Raw genomic sequence first — 27,959 nt, forward strand, 5'->3', positions numbered from 1 at the left:
CAATTGCTCAACTGAAAACCATTGATCAATAGGGAAATGTAAAAAGGTTCTATTTTTCCCTGGGTGGTAGATGGAATGGTCACCAAATGATTGGGCAAATTCTTGGGTTCTTGTGGGATAGTGTTTTCAAGTATAGGACGAGTCTCCTTACTTTTAACAAAATCAGCTAAACTATCAAATTGATCGGGATTAGCTTGTAAATACTCAACTTCGGACATTTGAATCTTAGTCTTCCTAGCATGGTCAATGATATCAAAAGCTTAAAATGAACCAGCTAGAAAGGGATTAACATTGTACGATAATGGTTTGGGGTTGGACATACTGGGCTTGGGATCAACGGATGAAGCAAGAGGAGGACTTTTGTTACTTACTTGGATTTTCGCTGCATCCTTTGGAATATGGGGCAGCGGTGTTCCTCTTTTAGCAATAATAACAGGTGGTTGTAAATCACTTGCTATCTTTGCAACTTCTTCTTGTTGGGCCAACTGGGTTTGGGATCTTGTCATTACAGCAAATGCTTGGTTATGAGTCCTTTCAGCAGCAACAGAGTCATCATAGGGCATGTGACATATAGTAGAGTCGCCAGTCATTTCTTCTTCTTCTTGTTGAGGAAGAGCAACTTTGTCGAATTGATAATCAAAATAAGAAGACTCATTTTGATCAGTCTCATAATAGCCAACCGCTACCTTTGAAGGAGGTGGCTCAAGCGCAAGTCTCTCCGGAGGGGGAGGCAACTTGGGTTGATTTTTGGCAGCAGTATTAGGATATGTCCTTCTTGGGATATCCTTGTATGGTGTGGGGTAGGAATTTTGAGAGACTTGCTTCTTTAAAGCAAGAAGTTCATTTGCCAATTTCTGTACCATAGGATCGGTAGAACCAGAAAATGAACCATCCATATGTGAACCTCCTTTGGACCGACTAGAATCCTTTTTGATCTTACTAGCTAGGATCAAATCGTCCTCAATTTCAGTAGCCATTGATTGAGCAACTTCTAAATCAGCAGGAGATGCTCGCCTTAAGAAGAAACCGACCTCGGGCAACTGAGTGTTAATGAAAAAACACTTGAGGTTCTCAGGAGTAGGCTTAGAATTAACAGGAATTCTATTTGCTAATTTGTTAAATTTAGCAATGAATTCGCGCATGCCTTCATGCGTATCCTTCTTCATTTGTGTCAACTGGGCCAACAAGGCGTGCTCATCTTCTGCAGGCTTGAAATGTTCCTGGAACTTGTCTTTGAATGAGTTCCACAAAACAATTGAACCAGCAGTAAGATTGAAAAACCAGTCTGCTGCAATACCTTGAAGAGTCTCTATAAACAACCGAACAACAACATCTTGATGTTCAACTCCAAGAACACCACACGCCATATAGAAAGACTTGACATGTTCATCGGGGTGTTGCTTTCCATCTCCATAAAATTTGGGAAGATTTTTGCGTGAACCTTGTGGAAGCGGATGAAGAGGTGGGGTTAATGCCAAAGGACCAAAGGCTACTCCCCATCGACCGGGAGGAGGAAGCGGAGGTGGATTAGCCATATTAGATAATGAAGGTATCAGTGGTCTGAAAAAGAAAGAGGAATTTTCACTTGGGATAGATTTCTTCTTTCTTAAGGGAGGATAACTTGTGGTTCGTGATAGGGAAGATGTACTAGTGAGTAAAAAGAATCTAGCTCTTTCAGTAGCAGATATTTCTTCTGAATATTCACCTATCTTCTGACGAACGTAAACACGCAAACTTTCCAGCTTAAAGAAACGAAAGAATTTCCAAGCTCTTCTTTCAAAAACAGCAAGACACTAGTCTTCAAACGAAAGCGTGAGGCTTCCAAATGCGTCTGTGTCCCCAGCAGAGTCGCCAAAAAACTGTTGGTGTCTCGGATGGGCCAAACAAATTTATACCAGAGATCTTTAAGACAGAAATAACAAAGTACTTCAAATCTCCCTCTCCCCAGCAGGAAACCCAAGAAAAGTTATTTCCCTTTTTTTTTTCCTTTTTTTTACCAGCAAGACACTAACCTTCAAACGAAAGCTATCTGCTCTACCATGTGTGCCGCCAAAAGAAATAACTCCTCAAACTCACCATGAGCGACCAAAAGCTTAACCAAGTCCAATCCACTTATGTTTCCCTCTACATGTGTAGGGCTAACATTGGTGGCTGATCCTCCAAATGTGTGCTCAACTATCCCATCTTCCCTTATGATTTGAGCTTTCAACTGATTCTATAAAAGATAAAACTTATGAATCTCATGATGCAAAGTAGAGATCCCAATAAAAATTCCTGGATCATACCCCTTTGCTTGTTCACATACTAGTACATGTTCTTGCTTCCTCATCCCGAGGAGCTCATCATTTGTATGCTCCATCTCCATGTTTTCTTTACGAAGATAGACTTCTCTTCGTTATCCAGCTTGATTTATATGATTGTAGCGTTCCTTGACATCTTGTAAGTGCTGTCTTGTTTGGACAGCCATCCACTTTACATCCTTTGCTCTTTGTAGCCTTCCTTCACACATACTTTGTGTCTTCTCTACATCTTTCATGCCAGAATGTGCAAACTCAGGCCTCTTGTGGCTTGGATCCATAACAAATGCCTCATGTTTGTTTCCCAAATCTTGAGTGCCAACATTAGAAATCTCCTTGACAATATCATCGTCATGTATATGGGCTGCCAACTCATGACTCTGTAAAGATAAGGAGCCGCTGTTCCTAATCAAGAAATCAGCCATGCCATCGTAGATTTTGATCATCTCTCCATTTATGAGTGGACGGTCATCAACAGGTGTTGGTTCTTGAGATTTCTCCAACTGAAAGTCCTATGCCTCAAGCTTGATTCAAGCCTGCATTCTTTTAATTGTCATGTTCATGGGTGTGCCATTGACTTTTGTTGTGCCAAAGTGTTTACTGCACCAAAAACCATCCAACACAAAGTTGCCAACTGTCCCAACTGGAGTACTGCTGTTAACAATCATAAATTCAGATTTTTTCTGAGTTTAGGGCAGCATCATGCCCAATCGAGAAATCACCCTTTTCACTGTGAGATGTCAACACACAAGGAGATCTCTTCCATTCTGAATCGAAGATAATTTCTTCCCCAATTGCACGACTATCATCCCTTGATGGCGCCCAAGGAGTATAAACAATCTTTCCTCCTTTGATCAGTGTGAGCGTTCATTGCAATTTCTTCACTGGGAGGTTGCTCCTCAACAAAGGTTGGTCCAAAAGAAGCGTGCAACTGAAAATTACCTATTTAATAAAGTGACAATATAATACTTTATTATTTAATTAAATTTATTAATATTAAGTCATCAATGAATATTTTATTTATATTTTGATAACTTAATAAGAATCAATTTAACTAAATGTCACCTTAAAAATTGGGGATATTACAAGTTGACCTTATGGTCTTAGAATTACACCATTTATTTACAATGCGGTTCTTTGGATCCACATAGGTAAAACCGTAAATCATCTTTAACCAAGTGTTTATATGTAATTTGTTGAAATCTTTTGGAATATGCATTATATTGGTATATAACCCATCACATGGTGTATAACTAATCAATAATATAACTAGGTCACTGTTACAATGTTTTAATATTTATTTACTTTATCTGTTTTTCAGTTCTGAGAGTTATTTTACTACGGTAGTTTACTTGTGTAACTTGATCAATTCTTATCATGATATATATTTTTTCTTACCATCAGCTTGTACTTAATTGTAGTTCTACCTTTTGTGACTTTGGAAGCTATATATGTTCTAATCTTTGCTAAGTTTGCCTGTCAAATGCATATAATGAAAAATAATTGTTGCACAGCTATAAGGTCTTATTCTGTTTGTGATTTTGTTTCAAATTAGCCTTTAGAGAACCAAGCAAATTCTACTAAATAAGTCAGTTGAAAATAAATATGTTATAATTGCAATTTAAATAAGTGCAATTTACCGAACTATGCGAAAATTATATTCACATATGAACGAGTTGCACTCTGTGGGAGTCCCAATAGAAAATATATAACATTTAACATTTCAATGGTGTGCGCTAAGCATCCCAGAGAGAAAATGATGTAACTGGCAACATAATTTGACATCTTCATGGTTACTACCATGCCCATGGGTTGCGAGCTGTCTGCTATTATTTTATATGTTCTCTATTGGTATGTCAATTTGATGAGCGGTTCTGCTTTAATTTACTTTTATGTTATAAAAAAGTACAATAAACATTTAGTTCATATCTTATTATGAAAGCTCTCTAGCTTGTTTGTAAAATTCATTATTATTGTTTTCTTCTAAAGATTAGTATTAAAATCCTTGTTGTGTAGTTTATGTCTATTGGATGGTTTGGATATATGGTGCATCGACGTATGATTACATTTTAACTTGATCTGTTCACACAAAATAGAACTTGTACTATATGTATATATTTCTGGGTGTTGATAAGGGATATAGACTGGAAATATCTGAGGAATGATACTGATAGAAAGTGTGTTTGGAATCTTGGATGATGTATGTAGGTTGATTTGCTAAAACCTCCTAATGGTGAAGGGGGCTCTTATGAAGCTGATTGCAAAGATCTGCGTCCCATGTTGTCATGGTCAATTGAATCTGGTTGGATTGTCCCTCTGGAGAAGGTATCTATTTGTTACCTCACCTTATAATTTTTTTATACAAACATTGAAAAGATTGGTTCATATATTAATGGGAAAGCTCAAATAAGGAGTATTACAGTAACATGGTATCAGTGCTGAACATAACTATTTCTGTTTGAAGAGATGGTTGCACTTGGGAAACTGGTCTTGCTAAACAGGGAAAGATGCTGATATTATTTTCTTCTTTGCAAACTCATTTTCAGATAAAGTTATTTGCTCTGATGACTGTTGACTATCTGGTCTATTATAGCTTTGATTTCATGTAAATGCCGGCCTTTTTGAGTATTCATTTTTTAATAGTTTTTGTTGGATAAACACTGCAATGCTAAGGTTTATTTCTTGAAATTTCTATGATTTTGTAAAGTTTAAATTTTCAATTTGTCTATTTGTAACCTATCATTTTTTCATAAAAGAAATGTTTCAGCCTATACAGTAGTTATAACCCTGTCACTGCACTAGTAATAACTGCAAATTTGATTTTTATTATTCATTAAAAAATTCAACTGAGGTTAATCAGCATTATAAGAGCACTAAAACTGTTAAGTGAAGGTGAGGTTTCAAGAGGTTTTAGTACAAGTTGCCTGGCTAATTTGCTATAGTTTTGAAGAAAACATCATCAAATAAATCTTGCCAAAGTAGTATAACAGTGGAGGGGGTTGTTCAAAATATATTATCAAAGAATGTAAGTCAGCTTGGTTGGAGGTATGCATTTTGTAAGTTGAATTCATATTTCACTCTTAGGTTGTTTTGATTGATTCAGTGGTGGTACCAGGTGAATCTGAAGTTTATTAGTTTCTTTCAAACATCTAGAATGTTAATGATTTGTAGCTTCGGTCGGATTAGTCCTATCGATGAAATCAAATGTATAAGTGACCTATCGGCCTTGAGCATTTGATTACTATCTTTTCTTTGTATTTCACTATGGTTATCGATTATCATAATACATGATTAATAATAGTAATATAACTATCATGTATATATATATATATTTAATATTGTACATGTATATTATATATACATATATACATGATTGAAATATAACCATTGTTAATCTTGGTAATGATGTAAATCATGCTGTTATTCATACTATTTAATAATAATAATCATGCTGGCAATACTTATCGCATTGTTGATAATAATTCATACATCGATATTGAGTATCGATATCTGTACTAATGATATCAATATCATACTATGCTATCAATGACAGCATACTATGATACCAATATCATTAGTAATGCCTTGATGTAACTATGGTTCGATAATGTGTATTGAACTTAATTATATTGCAATGTGTATCGAACCTAATTATATCACAATGTATTGATGTTAGTCATCGATAATAAACAGCCGATAACAATTCGTGGACATGTCTACGTAGAGGCATGTCTCTATGCGGACTATGTTCATGTAGAGACATGTCCCTACGGAGACATGTGTCCACGCTGTTGTATATATAAAACTGATTCATTATGACTTGGGAGGTACCGTAATCAATAAGTGCTGAACAAGTTGCAGCAAAATATATATTTTGGAATCGTTGGATTAAGCATACATCAGCAGCATTATATAAACCATTCTAATCTGCATTTAAATCTCTTTATATTGTTTACTTCTCCATATCATCAGTATTGATATTATAATTTCTGCAAATTGACATATATATATGTTAATATTCAAGAAGAAATTATAAAGACTTTGTGATCAATATCTTATATAGAAAAATTAAAATACCATAACCTCTAAATCTGATCAAACCTTAACATAGAAAGCTGCTTCAGCACTAGGGAATCCTGGTAGGGTTTCTAAGTACTTGGATTAGAGATGAAGAAGAAGATATTGAGAGTCTTTCACGATGTTACCATGGCAGGACTTCCGACTTAAAGGCAAATTTTGGAGCGGTTCACATGGAAAGAGCTCAAATCTGAGATTCTTCAGTATGTGAGAGAGTGTCCTATTTGTAGGAGTAATCCTTTTGATGGGTCATCTACAAACCCTACCTATTCCTAATCAGAAGTGGGAGTGATCTCCAAGGATTTTATTATGGGTTTGCCTAAGGCCCAAAGGAGGGGCTATATGTATGTTGTCGTTGATAGACTCACAATGTTTGGTCACTTATTTCTGATTTCAGCCACATACACAACAACATAGGTTGTTGATTTATTCTTCAAAGAGGTATTCAGGCTCCACGGATTGCCATGGAACATAGTCAGTGACCGGGACAACAAATTTATGAGTCACTTTTGGCAGGAGCTATTCAGACTCAGTTGGACAAAGCTTACTCCAAATACAAGTTACCACCCATAGGTGGATAGGCAAACAGAGATTGTTAATAAGTGGGTGGAGGGATACCTTAGGAACTACATTGTAGGGCAGCAAAAGGAATGGGTTAAGTGGATACATTTGTGTGAGTATTGCTATAATACAACTTACCACGTCTATACAGATGTCACCATTTATGGCCCTTTATGAGTATGAGGCACCTAGCTTCTTGGACTTGCTTCTTGGGGATAGTGGTGTGCCTAGTGCTAAGGACCTACTATAGGAGAGTCACGACATAATGAGATCTTTGAAGGAGAATATTTAGAAGGCAAAAACTCAGTAGTAGTATGTGGCTCATTGAAGAGTTGAGCGTTCATTTGAGGTGGGTGACATTGTATATCTGATGTTGCAGCCTTATTGTCAGTCAACTCTCAAGAAAAAGGGAGCTGAGAAGCTAAAACCACGTAACTATGGACCATTTAGGATCTCCAAGAGGATTGGAGACGTGGCTTATGAGTTGGATCTACGGGTAGAGAGCAAGGTGTACAATGTATTTCATGTGTCTTGCCTCAAGAAGGCATTGGGACACAAAGTGATACCTTCTACAGTTTTACCTCCCCTAGATGAAGAGGGGAACTGATTCTTGTCCTTGAGGCTATCATTGACACCAAAGAGCGTAGACAAAGCCGGAGAGTTATTATGAAGTATTTGGTAAAGTGGAAGGACTTGCCGATAGAGGATGCTACGTGGGTGAGCAAGCAAATATTATAGCATCTTGAATTGAGATTGCTTGAGGACAAGCAATTTCGGGAGGGCGGATTGTAATGTCCCCTTCCTATGCACTTTCTATTTTTCGCAAGGTTAGCCTATTAGCAGTGGTTCCATAGGATGACACACTAGGTAGGGAGCCCATTTGAGGGTTGCAGGATCTTGTAGGACATTCGCTTTTGACGCTTTAGGGGTTTTGGACCAAACTTTCTATTTTTAGAAAGTCATAGGGGGAGTTCCAATAGTGGCAGTTGGTAAACTGCTATTTTTAGAATTGACTAGTTGGTTGCTGGGCATGGTTTGTTTGGAAATAGTGTGACTCCAAAGGCAGTTAATAAATATTTATAATAATATTATTAAAGTTAATTAACTTTAATGTTACTTTATTTTATAAAGTCATGAAGTGACTTTTTAAAATAAAATATAAAGTAACTTTTATTTATTATAATAAAGTGACTTTATTAATGTCACTATAAAATAAAATAATTTGACTTTTAAATTTGTCACTTATATAAGGCCAAAGTGCACATGAAAATCGAGGGGTGAACAATAAAGCAATAAAGTGAAATATTTAATTAGAAATAAAATGGTTGCAACCCTAAAAGTGACATTGCTTTTGGGAAGGAATAAAAGACATTTTGGAGCTCTTTTTCATTATTCATTGTTGAGCATTTCATTTGGAGTTTTGGTTGAAGCTGAAAGGGTTTATATCATCTGATTGTGAAGACGAAATCCTTCACAGTTATTGATGCCTGCAGGAGTGAAAGGTCCCCCAAGGGCTGATTGGCAACTCCATTTCAGAATTTACAGGAGGGATCAATTGATCGTGTCAGAGAGAATTGATAGGCAAATATCAGAAGATTACTAGTAGCAAATTACAGCAGACTTATTGTAGGTTGGAAACATAATTGATAAACAATCAGGCCATACCATCTTTATGTCCAAGCCTTACCATAACTTGGCAGGCCGTACCCTTCCTAGGGATGGGTGTTGGATTCTAGGACACATTTTGGGAATAAATTATAGTTTCAGATCAGACTGTTCCTGCTGGTCAGCAAATCAACATTTTTCGTTCAGCAACAGGTCACTTTCCAGGCTGGGCGATTGGAGGGTTTATTGCTGCAAAAAACCCCTAGGTGTTGGATCCATTATTACATTGTATTTGAGAAATTGAGGACATATTGATTGCTGCAGCAAAGGCAGAAATCAGATATATTATTTATTTGTAAAAATATTCCCCGCCAAGCTTTAATTGTTGGAACTCGTATGCAATATTTTGATCCCTCATTCCAATCAGAAATTTTGGGGTTTGATGCATTGTTTGTTAGTTTGTTTTTAGAGGCTTTCCTTTACATTTCCAGCACTTTCTTTTCCATATATCTGAAAAAAAAATGCAAAAATGCAAAAAAAAAGAAAAACAATTTTTTTCTTTTCCAAAAAACACCAACCTGCAAATCATCATTCAGGGGTGGGATACTTCAAGTGACAGGAAAAGAGCCAAAAAGTAGTGGAAAATTAAAAATAAGATGAGAAGAAAGTGAAAAAATAATTCAAGACAAAAATTGTTATAGCGAACATTTATAAGATAAAGTAGAATTGAACAAGCGGTTGGGTTTGGAAGTGGAGGGAAAAACAAAAAAAGGGTAGTGTCACCTATAGGTTTTCAACATTTGTCATTTCAAATATGCAAAAAAATTGCTAGGTACATGCCTTTGTAAAAAGTAAAAACCACTCCAAAATCATTCCAATCCTCAAACTTAGTTGAAATTTGCCTTTAGAAATCGCTCTAGGCCCTTCTTTGTGACTTACAACTTTGCTTGGTCAAAAAGAGAGAAAAAAGTAGAAAAAAGAGGTTTAAGACGAATGGAAAAGGATATTGGGCACATGGTATTTTATGTTTCCATGCTAGGTGACTTTAATTGCATGATGCACAAGTCACTTGGAAAAACTTGGTGAGTTTTTGGCACAGAGTTGGGAGTGACATGAAGAGTACTTGATGACAACTTGGCTCACCAACCATATTAACTTAACATGACCTTTTGTGTGACACATGATTTGTGGTGAGTCACATGGAGTTTTTCTATCAAAGGTTATGATTCTTATTTGTCGTGCCACTTTTTAGGAGACAGTCAGAATTATATTGAAACTTTACATTGTGGATAAATGTTATGTGACATCTCTTGGAAATAAATGCAAATATCAATAAAATATCAAACCACTTCGAGGGGATGACCTCTAATAATAAAAGAATAGTAGTATGAATTTAATATAAAAACTTATGATGGTTTGTGAGAGCCTTCTCTTTGTTATAAAAACATAACTATGTAGGGACATACCTTGTCATTCTAATTAAGTTTGCTTAAGTAATAACTAAAACTAATAAATAAAACTATAAAGGTTAAGCCTGCCACTAGTGCTTATCCTTATTTAATGTAGGAATATTAAATATTAGGATCAAAATAGTAAACACAAAGACTTTATTGTTGTAAATATTCTTGATCTTCTTTTGGCAGGACTAAATCAAACATCAATTTTTTTTATTTTTTCAACATGTAAGGCATAGTTCATATGGCATATATGCTACGCCCCTTAATCATCTCTATGATATTTTGCACATTTAGTGATATATGTGTGTTAATATTTATTATAATAATATCTTTCTCTTTGTGTTATTAATGGTCATTTAAGTTGTTTCTAATTTCACCTCTAGTTAACGATTGTTTCTTTTAGAAACATCGTCTTTTTAACTCTATTTAAAGCAGTGTTCCACGGGGACGCGTCCCCCCCCTTTTTGGGCGCGTCCCCCTGTCAGAAACGTCTCGGGGACGGGGGGACGGGGACACGACGTTCCCCGCCGTCCCGCCACCGCCACCCAAGCGCCGCCGGGATGCGAAGACGTCCCTGCGTCCCCGCGTCTCCCAGGGAGACGGGGAGACGTCTGGGCATCTCCCAGAGAGACATGGAGACGCCTCCACGTCTCCTTGGGAGACGTTTGGGCATCTCCCCGTCCTTCGAGAGACGTGCAGACGTCTCTCCAACGATGGGGAGACGCCCAGATGTCTCCTGGGGAGACGCGGGGATGCGGGGACGTCTCCTTGGGAGACGTCTGGACATCTCCTAGAGAGACATGGAGACGCCTCCACGTCTCCTTGGGAGACGTTTGGGCGTCTCCCCGTCCTTCGAGAGACGTGCGTCTCCAAGGATGGGGAGATGCCCAGATGTCTCCTGGGGAGACGCGGGGACGTCTCCTTGGGAGACGTCTGGACATCTCCTAGAGAGACATGGAGACGCCTCCACGTCTCCTTGGGAGACGTTTGGGCGTCTCCCCGTCCTTCGAGAGACGTGCAGACGTCTCTCCAAGGATGGGGAGACGCCTAGATGTCTCCTGTCGCCCCCACGTATATGCAATATTTAATATTAAAATTTAAAAAAAAAGTGACTTTTTAAGTTTTTTGAGGGTTAAGTGGTATCTCTAATTGGACGTGGGCCAAAAGAAAAATAACACCCGACGCCTTTAAAAAATAATAAAAGTATTTTTGGCCTCGCGGGGCGCTGCCCCTCGACCTTGCCCTGTATCGCGACAGGGAACGCGCAAGGGGCGTTGCCCCTTGACCCTACATGGGGCGATGCCCCTTGACCTCAACTTGGGGGCGTTGCCCCCAAACCCCCGTTGAAAAATATAGGGGGAAACCGCGCCGATAGAAGTAGGGAAAATCTAACCTCCGAGTTTGATTAGGCTCCATATAACAACACAACTTAGAAATCTTGGTGTTTAGATTTAGTATTTCAAATTTCCCATAGTCTCATTTGAAATATAATTCTTACACTGTAATACTGTCATACATCTTTTCAAAACTAGTTTTTCAAGTACTATATGTATATGTATAACTATATCAGCACCACCACCCCGCCACCCCCCCGCCGCCGTCCCCCCGCCGTCCCCAAACTTAGGCCCTTGGTCCCCCCATCCCGGAAATGTGTCCCCGTGTCCCCCGCGTCCCCCCGTCCCCAACGCCCGTGGAACACTGATTTAAAGGAGCTTTGTCTCCTTGATTAATTGAACAACATCGATTCTTTGAAAGCCATATGCTTTTGCATTTGTATTATGGTATCAGAGCAAAGATAATTTTTGAGATTTTTAGCTTTTCTAAAAAAAATTTGGAAGGAATTTTTTTAGGAAAAATTTCACAAGTTTTTCGAAGTAGTTTGCTTCTAGTTCGTGGATTTTTTGCTGCAAATTGCATCGCGTGTCTTTGCCCTCGATCCGCATCTATTCTCCACGTGTTTTTGCTCGATTTGGCTCATTAATGGCCGCTTAGGGTTTCTGCAATTTTTGACTAGGGTTTTGACCCTTTAGTTCAAGTCAAAATTTTATTCTAGTTGTAGATTCTTGGCAGGTTTTTCAAGACCTCAATTGGGTCGTCATCAAATTTTTCTGGGTGCATCGTTTTCCGTGCTTCAATTTTTGAGCGGTTGGATTTGCATTTTGATTTTAGATTCTTGATGGGTTTTTCAAGAGCTTTTTTGGGTTGGTCTCAGATTTTTTTGGGTGCCTCATTTTCTGTGTCTCAAATTTTGTGCTAATAAGTTTGCCTTGGAATTTGTGCCTGTAGTTGTCTCAGTGCATTGAACCTCGTACCTCAGGTTTTGTGCACTCAACATCTTCTCAGTAGCTTGTTTTTTCGTGCCTCGAAAACCGTGAAGATGGCTTATGGGTATCGATGTTTTTTTTTCGGTTTTTTAATATTTTTTTACCTAAAATAAATTTTGATAGGTTTTAATATTTTTTTCCCTTAAAAAAATCTGTGGGTTTTTAAATATTGTCCTTGTAAAAAAATCATGGGAGGGTTTATGATTTTTTCGTCAAAAATTGTACTTTGTTGCAGTTTGTTTTTAGTCACACTTGGACTTGTTGTGCGAACATCTGCACTAGTCTCTTGTTTGCAGTCTATTTTTGGGCATCTTGCTCATCTGCAATAGTTTGGAGGGTTTGCCGATTTTTTCCTCAAAATTGTGACAACTATTCTTTGTGTGTCTCTAGTTACAGGGAGGAATAGTTCTCCAACATCAGGTTGGATGGTTGGTGTTGTTTTGGGTATCTCGTGCAGTTTTTGGGAGGGTCGATGGCAGACTCATTTCAAGTGGCAGAGTTAGTGGCAAGCTCTTGTCTTTTGTTGTAGCGTGTTCTGAGAAGAAGGGGTAACCTTCTCTGTTATTTCTCTTGGTAGTTAGAACAATGACCATTAAGGGAGGCTATTAGAATAATATCTTTCTTTTGTGTTATTAATGGTCATTTAAGTTGTTTCTAATTTCGCCTCTAGTTAATGATTGTTTCTTTTAGAAGCATCGTCTTTGTAACTCTATTTAAAGGAGCTTTGTCTCCTTGATTAATTGAACAACATCAATTCTTTGAAATCCATATGCTTTTGCATCTGTATTAATATTCATCTTGTAAGAAGATTTTGCTCAAGTGGACAATCTCATGACCTTGTTAATATATTGGAAGGGAACCATGAAATTGGAATATATAAAACAAGGAATGTGTTATTAAATAGTCAAATACGTTAAATATATTTTTTGAAGGGGACGGTGTTGTTATGACCCCAATTAGGCTTGTTCTTTAGTAGACCGCTAGAATTAGAGGTAACTCTGAAATCATAGAAACAAGTCAATAAGACTTTATTGTTGTAAAAATTCTTAATCTTCTCTTTGTAAGACTGAATAATTCAACCTTTGAATTTTCTAAGCTCCCAATCTGTGAATGCATAGCTCATATGTCATATGCCCAAGCTATTCTATGATATTCCGCAAACATTTTACCGAGTCATTCAATAAGACTTTATTGTTGTAAAAATTCTTAATCTTCTCTTTGTAAGACTGAATAATTCAACCTTTGAATTTTCTAAGCTCCCAATCTGTGAATGCATAGCTCATATGTCATATGCCCAAGCTATTCTATGATATTCCGCAAACATTTTACTGAGTCATTAGGAGTTATTATTTTGTCTTGTCAGGTTAATTTTCTTAAACTAATAGTAGCTTTACCATCCATCTTGTAATGCCCCTCCGGTTTGGTCTTCTGCATTCTTTCTTCTCGGTCTGGTTTTGGCTATGTGCCTATGGTTGTGCCATTTTCTATTTGGGTGTAAACCTCTCTGTGGTGCTTTGATCTTATTCTAGATGCCTCATTGGTTTGCAGTGTATGATCTTAAGTGCTTATCTGATGCTCTGCTTTAGATATGTGTTCCGTGATTGTTCTGGACCCATGATGTGTTGGTTTGCCTTATGGTGATTTGTCATTATGTTGTTGCATTGAAATGCGGGATGACCTATTGTGCCTTTGATGATTATGGTGGACTGATGTAGTGATTCAGAGCTGCCATGTATGAGATGTTGATTTGATTAATGATTGGAATGTAACAAGTGATGCTAACCTTATGGTTGAATCAGAAGTAGTAAATTATGTTTATGATACTTTATTTCATTAAGAATGTCAAATGCTTATTGATGTAATTGATGACATTCGTGTTAGATTCAGTGGATGGTTATGATGAAGATGATGTTATGATGCTGACCGTTTGGGGAATATTTATATGTTTATTGTTGCAATGAAATATATTGATGTTATTTAATGCAGTTAATTAGATGAGAATATTGTTATTGTTCTTTAATTGATGATTAGATGTGAAAGGGACGATATTGCATTATTCAAACATATGAGAATGCATGCGGTATTAAAATTCCCTTCCGATGATTTTAGTTACTTTAATTATTTCTATATATATATATATATGTATATGCATGAGCAGTTACACTTGACTTTGTGAATCAAGATCTTGCCATTGGTTTCATGATTTGGTTTCATTGAGCCTAGGGTAGGTAATATGGCCAATGATGGGAGTGGTGTCTAATGGGGGCTAGGGCAGAAAGGGGCTGCTAGGGTAGCTCATTGGGCATTTTAGTAATCAAGTGAAGACTAATGACACATTAATAAAATGAGCCAAGATAAAGTGGATGCCCATAAAGTGGATGCTCCTCTCATGCCTTGAGTGCTCATATATAGTAAGGATGAGTTGGGAATGCCTAGCTATTCGTGGGGCATTGATCTAGCATAATTGGGTCTCCTCATCTATATGAGAGGACTACTTGATTTCGCATGAGGCATCCCTTCGAGCTATGCAATGACACTCCCTGCTCTTGTTCTCTATGTACCTAGCCCTATAGATATGAGTAGCACTCGGAAGATGTTGTGCCTTCCATTTTGGTGTTTACCGCTACAACTGGTAAATTAAATACAGGAAATAATAATGTACATGACAATGCATACTAGACACGACAGTAAAATATATCTTTATTCGCACATTAAATTATTACAGAGAAGAGACCAAAGATGGTCGGCCAAGGATTACAATAGATCCGACACAACCATCACCAAATTGCAACCTTCAAAACCACACGAAACTCAACACCAAAAACAATGCTGATGAAGCCAAAAAAGAGCTTTAACCAACATCTGCAACATGTCGTGAAGAAACCACTTTGTTGTACGAAACGGTGGCATTGAGAGGATTGTGCCATATATGACATGATGAGAACTCCACACACAGGCTGATTGGTGTTCCGGTACAAGATGCAACCACTGTCGTACAATGCGAAAGAAATGCTCAGACCGTACGGTGTCGACAATAGGCTTTGTCTGTACAAGATGAAGTATCCTCCTTACGGTGTGGGCAATATGATATGTCCATACGTGACGGAATTGATGTACAACAATAACTACTTGGAACTTCGAAATGTGCGTTGGCAGTAGGGAACGATGCACTAGGTGTCGTATGGAAGGAATGCACCTCTGATAGCGTACGAGATGAATGAATTTGCCATGCCATATGGAATGAGTTGAAAGTCGTACGATACAAAGCAATGACCGTTGTGAAGTCCGTACGATTATTCCACAATTATGTCGTATAGTTGGACGTATGGTTCTGAGGTGATGTACATGGCAAGGAGAAGGTGGCCGTACGGTGGTGATTCCCTCATGGCGGTTTGATGTCCGTACGATGGTGATTCCCTCATGGCGGTTTGATGTCCGTACGGTGATTCCCTCTTGGCAGTTTGATGTGATGTCGTCTTGGTCTTTACTTGCCTTCATGTCTCCTTCCGTACAGACTCCTTCGTACGGGTTAAGCCTTATTCCCTTCGTTCAACCCCGGACCCTGCCAATGTACGGTTTCTCTATGTGGCTTTTCTGAATTTCACCTCTGTATGGATTTGTGGTACGAAACTCTTCTTGGGTAGTATTCCGCAGGGCATACGATTCCTTTTGAGGTAAATGGTATGCCTTCAAATTTCGTACGGATTTGTTGTATGGATTATGTGCTTTCAACTTGTACATCGTTCTCTCATACAACCCCCCTATAGCATACATATGACGTGCTTCATTATTCGTGCAACTTTTTTTCTCCTTCTCACACCGCCTAACCCCATACAATTCCTTCGAGCCTATTGGACTTTGCACTTCCTCAATTTCTCCAATTTGTAGCATGTTACAGTCGGGGTGGGAGACTTCATAATCCTCCATTTGCCGGTGAAATAATCCATTAAGAGAACTCGTCTCATCCTCAAAGCAATCTTCCAGTTCGAGCATCGCTTCATCGTTGGGTTTCATGCCTTTCCTCCCTCCGTCTTGTTGTGATGTATTTACACATCGCCCCATTGCAAATGGGGACCCCTGCTTTTGGCTTTTTGGGGTTAGTTTTCTTGGTCTTTTGGGTTTTTAGCTATTAATCTTTGCATTGGAGAGTTGCCAGACAGATCATTAGGATAGGATGGTCTGCTTATGCTCAAATGGGTCAGTGGGTGATCCAGGTCAGGCTCTCTGTTGAAAGCTTCCTCTTGGATAGGCCTGGGATTTGTCTCTAGGTTTGAGCCTTAATTGAGTTTGAGAGAGTCATTGCACCTTTTCAAAAGTCTAGGAAGAAGCCTTAATGTGGTCTTGCTTTTGAAGGTTCGATAACTTAGTTTGAGTGAGTCAAGGAGAGAATGAAGAAAGGTGAAGGCAATTAAGAATAGAACATCAAATTCGCTCTTGTACCGCTCTGAGGGACCAGAGAAAATTTCTCAAGGAAAAGGCCATTGCCTCAATTTGGATAGAAGTCTTCATTTTATGGCCTTGTTTAATGCAAACATCATTCACCCATCGCTTGGAGAAGCAAACTAAGCAAATTAGACTTGAAAATTTGGAGAAAAGGTCAAGAATTTGAGCATTATTGCAAAATTCGCTCCTAACCCTTCCAAAGGGTCCAGAGTGAAATTCCTAGAAAGACTCTCTATTTTGCCTAATGCACTAAAAGAACCTTGTTTTAAGCTAAATTGATTTCAAATTGGCTTGATCATGATAGGAGGAGGTTTGACAAGTTAAGTTCAAGGCATAATGATGATGAATAGAAGTGCGAATTTAGCCTAAGTAAGAATTTTGCTCCTGACCCTTCCAAAGTGTCCAAAGTGAAATTTCCTAAACCTCTATTTACTCCTTGTTTGAAGACCAAGATCTTTGTTCCTATGGCGTGGTTGAGAGAGGGTTGGTGTATACTTGCCTTGAGAAGTGGTTTGAGGCAAAGAGATGATGAATTTAAGGCTAAAAGACAAATTTCGCTCTTGACCTTCCAAAGGGTCCAGAGCAAAATTTACCTAAGCTCCTGACTCTTCCAAAGGGTCTAGAGCAAATTTCTTTAGGAAGTCTTGTACCTTGCCTAAGCCTTTGAACTAACCTATTCCTAAGCATTTTCGGGGCAAAAGACTTGTTTTTGATGAGAAAAGGATGAGAATGGAGTTTTATGAAGGAAAATCAAGAGAAATGTTCCAAAACGAATTTCATTATAGGGCTTGACCTTGGAGAGGATCTAGAGCGAATTTCATTATAGGGCCTATCCTTGGAGAGGATCCAGAGCACATTTTATTATAGGGCCTGTCCTTGGAGAGGATCCAGAGCGATATTAATCCTAATGCCTTCTTGTTGATGATTTAAGGTAAGAAAGGCAATGTTAGAATAAATATATTATGTATACTTAATCATCTTTTGTTTGTTTTGCAGATCAACATAATCAAGATGGAGGAAGATCAGGCTAGGACAAGGGCGATCTCTTCCAATTTCATCATCATCAAGAACACTTCAAATGCATGGAGGACTCAAAGTGCTTCCAAGTTGGAAGACTTCAAGTGTTCAAAGAGTTGCACGTAATAGACCAAGCTATCCTCAAGGACCTCATTCTACCACATGATGTCAAAAGAAGGATCTTACAAACACTTCAAGGCGAAGTGAGCTACTGGAGAAGGTGACTTGACCATGGCTTCCTATCACCATAATGCAAAATCAAGAAGGAGGCTTCATCAAACACATGAGAGTCAAGGAGGTACATCATTCATCGAGTACATCAAGGACGAAGGAGGATCAATCAAGGTCAGTGAAAGGGTACGTTGAAGAAACAGATAGTTTTAAAAGAGTTAATCAAAGTTAGCTTCTCATCATCATCACATTGAATATCAAGAAATACAAAGTTCCTTGACCAAGCACAAATGCAAGACAAGGTGGCATCCCAGTCACTGTTCCTCCAGTCAGATAGCTCCACCTCAGCATGTCTAGATTCAATGTACCTGACTCACCAGTGATGGTACAAACTTCGATGTACCTACCCCGGTTTCCTATTGGTTCACAAGCATTAAATGTAATTTTCTCATTGGCTAAAGGAGTTTGTTGTAACAAACCCTAATTAGGGTTATCATCTTGTAATCCTAGCCTTTGATTGTAAATCAATCTGAGCCTTTGAAATGTAAGGAGCTCTCTATATAAAGCTCTGGCTCTTCATTTGTAAAGGTTAGTAGTTAGTTAATGGCTAAGAGTTAGTAGCTAGAATAGTGAATAGTTTGTGAATAGGATAGAAGAATAGAAGCTTAGATAGAAATTAGAGTAGAGTAGGTAGAGAAGGCAAGAGATTGTTGCCTAAAATTGTAAATAAACTTCATTTTTCATTGAGGTTATTTTGAAATGTGTCGTTTCTTGCAATACGCATGGTTTCTTGTTAGATCTTCATATTAGATGGTAGATGATTAAATTGAATGGAGAAAATTGTTGAATGTACTTGTGTGGAATCCTCTAGTCCATACCACTAGCCTCTTACTGATTGTGAGCGTGCCTTGTGTGGTCAACTGGATTGATATGAGCCTAACCTCGAATCATCCTTCACTCATTGTTTATGCATTAACTTGAATGGTGATCAATATTTGGTGGTAATGGCTTGAACATCTTTGAAACGTCCTTAGAAGATTGCACTGAGCTTGTGTCAAATTGTTCATTTTGATGGTGAGACCTCGCTCAGTAGGATTCCATCTAATCATTCACTCATCTTCCTACATTCTTAGGATTAGAATAGAATCTCTCAACCCTTCGTCCTTTGACATTTTTTTAATTCAAGTTAGTCTAGGACAAAGAGCATCGCCCAATTGAAATATCAGATGATCAAGTTCCAACAAATCAAACATTCAGGCATTCAAATGTAAGTCCCCTTGTGATTCCAGCATAATCACATCAAACCAACTGTGCTTATCCACACGTAGAGACCCTACATACCAGAACCTTGGAGTTATTTCAATTGATCGTTAGGCAAATCTTCAACATACGAATAACTTTGTTCAAGAGAGGATAAGATACTTTTTTGGCATTTTATTCTGTGTTCGTATGTGCATAAAAAACACATCAACATGTCCATACCTAACTGTCCACCCTCATACTCAAAGTTTGAGGGTGCTAGTTCTTCACTCACCGCTTGGTTCCTCAAGTAAATGATGTGGTTGCTCCCGTCACTCTTGATTGAGAGTGTGTTTCGCTTCCAGTTATGATTCGTTTTGGCAGTAATCAACCATCCCCTCCCGACGAGTGCATCGTATGCCTTCTTCTGTAACCGAATGACTAGAAATTCCAAGAAAAAATGTTGTGTTCCAATCATTACTTTTTGTGCCATCAATGTTCCCAATGGCTGGATGTCGTGCTGGGTGGCACCTACCAAGTGGAAGGTTGGCGGCCAAAGCTTTGGCTTCCCCAAACATTTCCATGTGTCTTCTGGCAGTACATTTACTCTCGAGCCTCCATCGACAATGGTGTTTGTCAACTTCTTCCCCATTATTTCCATCTCGACAACCACCGACTTCCTCCCGATGCTTACCGTCAACAACATTGGATCACTGGACTCATTTCCTTCGGCTGATGGTTTTCCCATTAGTTCCTCCTCGTGTGGCTTACATTGTTTCTGGATGATTGTGTTGGCAATTGCCATTCTTATTTGCGACATAGTTTGAAGAAGGTTGGCCACCTTGATGGGTACGGTTGTTTGTAGCACCTGCCGGACTATGTTCTTCTCCGACTCCTGCAATGACATACTTGCAATTCCATTGGAAGTTACTTGTTCCTTCACAAACACTTGTTCTGCTTCGGCTTGCTCCTTTTCCGTACCTGAGTTTGAATACATCGCCTTCTTTGTTTGTGCTCTTGTGATTGCCAAAACTACGTCCTGTTGTTCCTCCACGTCCAACATATTAATGCCCTTCTGATTCAAGTAGTTGGTGTCTTCATGGTCACTTCGTCCACACCATTTGCACAATAATTGTATGTTGCCTTTCTTGTTATGGCAGTCTCTCGCAAAGTGTCCCCATTCACTACATTGTCGGCACTGTATGATAGGACGTCCTTTGGAGACGTATTGTATTTGGTTTCGCCCTCGTTGATTTCCATAACCACTTGGCGATACATTCTGTGATTTCGATGGGCTGGACTTTGCCTGTGTGAAGAGTACTTGTCTACTTCTCATCTTCAAATTGTACGGGCACTCCTTGATTGAATGCCCCAGCACTTGGCAAATTTCACAAAACATATTTCTAGGACAATTACCTTTCGTGTGCCCCTCCCTTTTGCACTCAATACACCATAGTTCATTACCTTCATTGCTGGTTCCTTTCTCAGCCTTCAATTCTTTCATCATTCTCAATATATCCCATCGAAGGGCTCGTACGGTTTTGGATTCTTCGTCACTGCTACATTCGGTGCTCTCATCATCATCGGTCTTCCTCTTCTCTCGGGAGGAGGTTTTATTTTCACTCTCAATGTCCATCGCTCGATTGTATGCATTGGTGTATGAGGACGGAGGCACGACTTTCATCTTCTTGCGCAGTGAGGGTATCAATCCCTCCGTGAACCACCTCTTCTTCAACTAGTCGGCTGGCTGTTTTTCCATCTTGTTCAACAGTTCTGTGAGCCTACGGTTGTAAGCGCGTACACTCTCATTTTTCCCTTGCTTAGTATTATAGATTTCGGCCACAATCTCATTATCATCCCTCAAGAGTTTAAATTCCTCCTAGAACGCCCTCTTCAGATCACTTCATCTCGTCTTGTGCTGGGCATTGAGGTGTATGTACCAATCAATGGAGATCCCCCAAAGGGTGGTGGGAAATGCCTTCAACCAGTAGTCCTTGTCATCATGGCCATTTGCCTCCCAAATGGTTATGCATGTTTTGCAATGTCGTATCGGGTCCTCCGACTCGTCTCCCATGAACTTTGGCAGGTTCTGCTTCTCCTGGGTGTTCAACATTGTTTTCACTCGGAAGGTACGTGTGTATTCGCCTTGTGTGTCGGACCTGGGTGGACTATTTCGACCACTACATTCCGGTGCTTTCCCTGTACTCTCAGCCACACAGGCGTCCTCTACACGTCCACCTTCAGCGTCCCCAACACTTCAAGTACTTCCATGTGTGTCAAACTTGAGTGAACTATTCTGACCGCTACATTCTGGTGCTTTCCTTGCACTCTCAGACACTTGCGCATCCTCTACACGTCTAGCTCCAGCGTCCTAACACTCCGCGTATTTCCAGGCTTCGACTCGTCTCTGTGCTCCCTCCGGCCGAGGGTCGAAAGATCACCTAATCGCTTGGTCTTGACCACCCTGTGGTCTCTTCTCACCTTTGATGGGATCTACGGACGTGAATCACTCAAGGCTGACCTGATTTCTTTTAAGGCAACGATGCCAAAATGTTTACCGCTACAACTGGTAAATTAAATGCAGGAAATAATAATGTACATGACAATGCATACCAGACACGACAGTAAAATATATCTTTATTCGCACATTCAATCATTACAGAGAAGAGACCAAAGATGGTTGGCCAAGGATTACAATAGATCCGACAATACCATCCCCCTTCCTTGATAGTACACGACATATTTAAAGGATCTGACGGTTGCCGAGAGGTACACAACCGTCAACCAACTGACACATAACTACTCGAGACTGACAACCCAGTCAATACAATTAATTAATACCTTGTCGGATAACAAATATTATCAAACATAACAATAGGCAATTTATGCCGACAACAGTTGGTATTGTTTCGTTGTATTCATGTGGTTGCCGTGTATGTGGGCTATGATGCTATGGTATCCTTGAGGTGTTGGATGTAAGATAGATCATACTTGTTGACATGCTGTTGTACCTTCTTGTTGAGCATATCCTTACTTGCATTTGATTTGGATTGCATTGAGGTTGTCACTTTTTGTACTTTTATCTTGGTGTTGCATTATGGTTCTTATTGGTTGAGATGTTCTTGTTGAGTGCATGCTCCATGTTTAGTATTTGTGTGAGGCTATTACTCGCCTTGCGTTTTTGTATGATTGTTTGGGCCTTGTGAGTATCTCCATGAGCACGGTGGGGTGGACCTAAGGGTTCCACATGGTCGGGTGGTCTTGCCAACCACCATTGGGGATCAGAGGACTCAGATTGTGAGTGGCTAGTAGAAGTTCTTCCTCCTCCTCAACACTTGTTCTCTTTCTTTCATTTTTTACAAGATGTAAGCATTGCTCATTGTATCAAGCATTGTAATCATGGATGATTTGTATAATAAACACTCGAAGAGGAGTTGGATGTAATTTTGTAATATATAGTAATGAATTGTTGTACCTTTATGTGGATTGGTGTTCGAATCGGTCACAAGCATGATCCTATGTACTCTCAATTCTTGAGGTATGATGTTATTATCTTCGGAACACTTCCATTGGTGCTGTAAAATGAACATATATGTGTTTCTCTCAGTGTCGAAGGTTGACTTAGTCATCTCCTAGTTTGCTCTCAAGTTTCTTTGCTAGTTTCGGATGTGTTGCTTAGGTAGCGACATTAGGGAACCCTTAGAGGTGATTTAAGTTAATCGATTGGAGTTTGACAGTTTAGTCTTACGCATATGCATAGTTGATTGACAACCAGTTAGCTTTATCTTGAGGTTGAGCATTACACCTGTATATATTATGCATGATGACACTTAATTACTAAAAAAAATAATATTTTCATGCATTTTATGTGTAATTAGCTCTTATCCTCTAGGGTTCCTTGGCAGGGCGTTACACATCTAATTTATGATAGTCCTCTAGAAGCATCTTTACTGTATGTTTAGTATTTAATAGTATACTGGAAACACTTTTTTTTTCTCATCATTGTGTGAGTTCTCTTGGTGCTCTTAGCAGCAATTACATTATACTAAATGAATAGTTCTTTCCGAAAACACTCACTGTTCCTATTGCTGGGGACAATCTCAATGTCGTTTGTAGGCAGTTTATATTTATAATGTCTATTATTATGTTTTGATAATATTGGTTATCCAACTATGTATTAGTTGTTTGTCATTCTCAGGTAGTTATAAGCGTCGGTCAGTTGATGGCTGTGTTCCTCTTGGCAACCATCGGGTTCCTTTAAATATATTGTATATCGTCAAGGAAAGTAGTAGGATTTTAGTGGGATGGACTGTAATCTTTGGCTGACCATCTTAGGTCTTCTCTGTAATAATTTCATGTGCAAATAAAGACATTTTTTACTCCTATATCTGTTATGCATTGTCATCTTCATTATTAATTCATGTATTTATTTTATCAGATATAGTAGTAAACATGGTTCCTTAGCTGACATATTATTTTGTTTCTAAATGTTTGTCTATAGTGCATGCATCACCTTTCTCTTGCATCAGACAATTAGTCTGTCCAAAGAATCTACTTCAACAGCAGGGGACCATTTTTCCAAGTGGCTTAACTTTTCATAGAAGTTTAAAGTTATATTAGAGTGTCAGATTGCTTATCTTTATTATTGATGGCAATGGTATATTTGTTATCCAAACGTGTATGTACTGCATAGAATATTGCATAATTCTGTGTGTAAATAAATTTTTTTACACATTCCTCAAATGCAAAAGTATAGCAATGAGTTGTTTTTAACTCAATGCGTAACTTGCTTGCCACTTTTCAGATTTCCAGTTCCACACAGAATGAATATTTAACATGGTGGATAGTCCCTTCCATTGAAAGGAGGATTTCTAGTTTTAAATTGTCTACAAGTTTTCCCTTTTTGTGTCTAATTTTACACCTTAACTCAGCTCTTCTATTAGAGAATACATTCAAGAATTTCAGTTTATACAGTCTGCATAATTTAGATTCAATAATCTGAACTTGAACTGGGACACAGATCTTGAATGTAGCTCTTGGAACTTTTTTCAGTTCATATGTTATTTATTGAATATATGTGGGCTTTGCAGTTGTTTTCTCATTTGAATTTGATTTCGTATGACTTGACAGGGTAGAAAAGATTTTAACTCTTGTGTACGGCTTAAGGGTGATTGTAATTCAACTTTTCTTACGAGTACTTCAGGTAAATGTTAAACTGTAAAAAAATTGTTATACTTGCTTTCTTGCTTTGCCCGTTGGTAAGTAAAATTAATGTTGCATGTATATTTATATGTTTAGGGTATTTTCTTAATTTGTGCTTGGATTTAAAATGTATGCTAGAATCCCAATGCTGTAACATTTTTTCTTGTTTATGGGAGGGGGTTGGTATCACAGGCCATTGAACTCTTTTTTGTACTAAAAGCCTCTTTCTTAGATACCAGTTTTTGATGAGTAGATAGCATCTCTGCCAAAATTGGATAAAATTTACTTTTTGTCAAGGAAACACAGTGGTATTTAGCATTGACAATCCTTACTTCACCATGGAATACTTTCTATAATTGTCCCCTTCTAGAAGGAAACTAATGACCAAACTTGAGGGGAAGCGTCTCTTTGCTTTGTTAAGAGTTATGCTTTTAGTTTTAATGTATTTGGCTTCTTTGAGCTAAACTTGATTTGAAAGAAAGGTTTTAACATATTTCTTGTTTACACTAAAATAATTGTCACAATCTATATAACTGTAGTCAATGCTTTTGCAACATCTCCTATCAATTTTCTGGATTGGCTTGTTCACAATGTCTAATTGCGATGTTCTCATTGTGGCTGTTAAACATCTTTTTCTTGGACATGAGATCCACAAAGACAAGAAATTGGTATTATGGAGTGAGCTTGCAATGCAATTAGCCTAGGGAATGTATTTGATTAAATACATTTTATCACCTTTGGTCTAATTAAAGCCTATAGGGGATGCTTTTTGTAGTAAGCGTTTTGTTTTATCAATTATTATGGGATGAATTTCATCTAGTGGGATACTGTAATGTTCCGTACGTGGTACGGTCCTCTTGAAACACCACTACTCCGTGTACGGTGGTATTAGTATGGCCTCCTTAGAACGTACAGTGGGCGACTGTACGACATACACCCCTTAGTGTGGATTGATGACCCTGACTATACAGTGAGTATTTGGACGTACGGTGGTATGTTGCTTTGACCGTACGGTTGATGTTTGGTCGTATGGGTTGGGCGTATGGTAGTGGGTCGCATGGTGAGTGAATATGGTTGTACGGTGGTGGTCGTACGGTGAGTGGATATCCGCCATGTTCCGCCCTCTAGCCCTCTAGACGCTTAGTCCGCACAGAGAAATGGAATGAATTATTATTATTCTAGAAATGAGACTTAAATGAAGATTCACACATGCAAAGAGAAATTATATTGATAATGATCGCACAACAGATTATACAAAGTCCGAATAGAAGCAGAATAGGGTGAGGAGAGACTCCCACCGAAACTGCCGATACCAAGTAGGGAGGATCTCTCACCTTTGAAATGGCAAACAAGTTGAACTCCAACAGGAATTTGCACATACAAAGAAAATACCAAATTCGCATACCAACATATATGACAGACTCGGCCATAAATATGGGCTCCGGGAAATTTCCCGAAGGGTTAGATATGGGTCGACACGACCAAACTAAGACTTGCCTAATCTAATTAAATAAAGGGGTTGAAAGATTTGTTATTAAATTTGGGGTCTTACAATAAAGTATTTTAATTTTATTATTTAATTATATCAGGGACATCACAGTCCTCCCAGGCCAAAAATTGCTTGCCCTCAAGCAATTGCAGACCTTGATGCTCCAGAATTTGCTAGCCTTCCCAGGTGGCATCCTGGATCGGTAGATCCTTCCAGCACACAAGGAACTACTTGACTGTGCGCGATCTTAGCCTCTTTTCTCTGACATTGATGATCTCCACCGACTCCAGAATTAGTTTCCCTTCTTCGTCGATGGGTGGCAGATCCTTGGAGACTGTGATGCGCTGCCCAACAACCTTCTTGAGACATGACACGTGAAAAACTTTGTGAATCCGACTCCCCTTAGGAAGCTCTAACTCGTAGGCAACTTCGCCCACCCTCCGAACCCTGTAGGGTCCACAGAAATGCGGCTTCAACTTCTCCTTACCACTTGTCTTCAAGGAGGATTGTCTGTACGGTTGAAGTCGAAGGTATACCGGATCGCCCACCTCAAAATTTTGCTCAACCCGGTGTCGGTCGACATACAACTTTTGTTGGTTCTGAGGCCTCTGCAGGTTATCTTTGAGAGATGTCAAGATGTCCAAACTCTCTTGAAGTGAATCTTTGGCCCTCTGTGCACGACTATCTCCCAATGCCAGATCAACAAATGAAGAAGGTTCATAACCATACAGTGCTTTGAAGGGTGGCATGCTTAACGACATGTGATAGGTGGTGTTGTAACAGTGTTCACCCAAATGTAGCCAGCGAACCCAAACCTTCTGTTGTGCTGAGACATAGTTCCTGAGATAACCCTTCAGCCATTTGTTCACAATCTCGGTTTGTCCATCTGTATGCGGATGGTAGTTTGTGCTGGGTGACAACTCAGTTCCTGCCAACCGAAATAACTCCATCCAGAAGGTACTTAGAAAACGGCTATCCTTGTCACTTACCATGTTTCGTGGTAGACCATGTAAGCGGAATACCTCACGGAAGAACAACTCGACCACTTGAATTGCTCGGTATCCTGTGGGGATGGCAAGAAAATGGGCATACTTGGTCAGGTGTCTACCACGACGAAAATGCAATCCTTTCCTTGCACTCTCGGGAGTACAACAATGAAATCCATCGAGATGCTATCCCATTTTTGGTTGGGGATTGGTAATGGTTGCAGCAGTCCAGCCGATAAGGTGTGCTCAGATTTGTTCTGCTGACAGGTGGAGCGTTCCCGCACATACTGCAAAATGTTGTTCTTAAGTCCCTTCTAGGAAAAACTTTCTTGGATCTGTCTGTAGGTTTTCAAGTATCCTAGGTGTTCGGCCAAGGGAGAGTTTTGCATTTCCTTCAGAATCTTTTCCTTCATCTTGGAATCGGGTACCGGATAAATTTTGTCCTTGTAGTAAATGATGTCGTCAACCACCTTGTATCGGTCATCCTGCACTTGACCATCCATCAGTTCGCAGGCAAAAGTATTCCTGGAGTATTCAATCAACAGATGTTCCTTCCAATCTGTCGAAATCTGGGATAGAGAACATATGGCAGGCCTTCTTGACAAGGCATCGGTACCACGTTATTCTTGCCCTTCACATACTCAATGTCGAAATCAAATGCCTGGACTTTGCTCACCCACTTCTGTTGTTGTTCGTTCAGATCCCTCTGCTCAAAGAAATATCACAGGCTGTTGTGGTCTGTCCGAACGACAAACTTTGCCCCGACGAGGTATTGCCGAAACTTTGTTAGTGCGTGCATGATGACGAGCATCTCCTTGTCGTAGATGGAGTACAACTGCTCAACTCCCAAGAGTTTCTGACTGGACGCAATGGGGTGATGATCTTGCATCAACACCGCTCCAATGCCTTCATCCGAGGCATCATACTCTAGGATGAAAGGGCGAGTGAAGTCTGGTAGTGCCAGAACTGAACACGTACTCATAACTTCTTTTAATTTGTCGAAGGTGTGTTGTGCTTGCGCATCCCAATGGAAGGATCCTTTCTTTGTTAGATCTGTCAGTGGTGCACCAAGTTGTGAAAATCCTTTCACA

General features: G+C 39.2%; 1 protein-coding gene across 8 annotated transcripts in view; it reads left to right on the forward strand.

Moving 5' to 3' along the window:
• LOC131048618 (uncharacterized) overlaps positions 1-27,959 on the forward strand; it is a 244,342-nt gene that overhangs the window by 144,616 nt on the left and 71,767 nt on the right. For all 8 annotated transcript variants that reach the window (XM_057982650.2, XM_057982646.2, XM_057982647.2 and 5 more), the window contains exons 5-6: positions 4,506-4,622; positions 24,322-24,394. In XM_057982650.2, coding sequence (XP_057838633.2) covers positions 4,506-4,622; positions 24,322-24,394 — 190 coding nt within the window. The remainder of the gene's footprint in view (positions 1-4,505; positions 4,623-24,321; positions 24,395-27,959) is intronic.

The sequence above is a fragment of the Cryptomeria japonica genome, chromosome 9 (genome assembly GCF_030272615.1).
Source record: "Cryptomeria japonica chromosome 9, Sugi_1.0, whole genome shotgun sequence".
NCBI classification, from domain to species: Eukaryota; Viridiplantae; Streptophyta; class Pinopsida; order Cupressales; family Cupressaceae; genus Cryptomeria; species Cryptomeria japonica.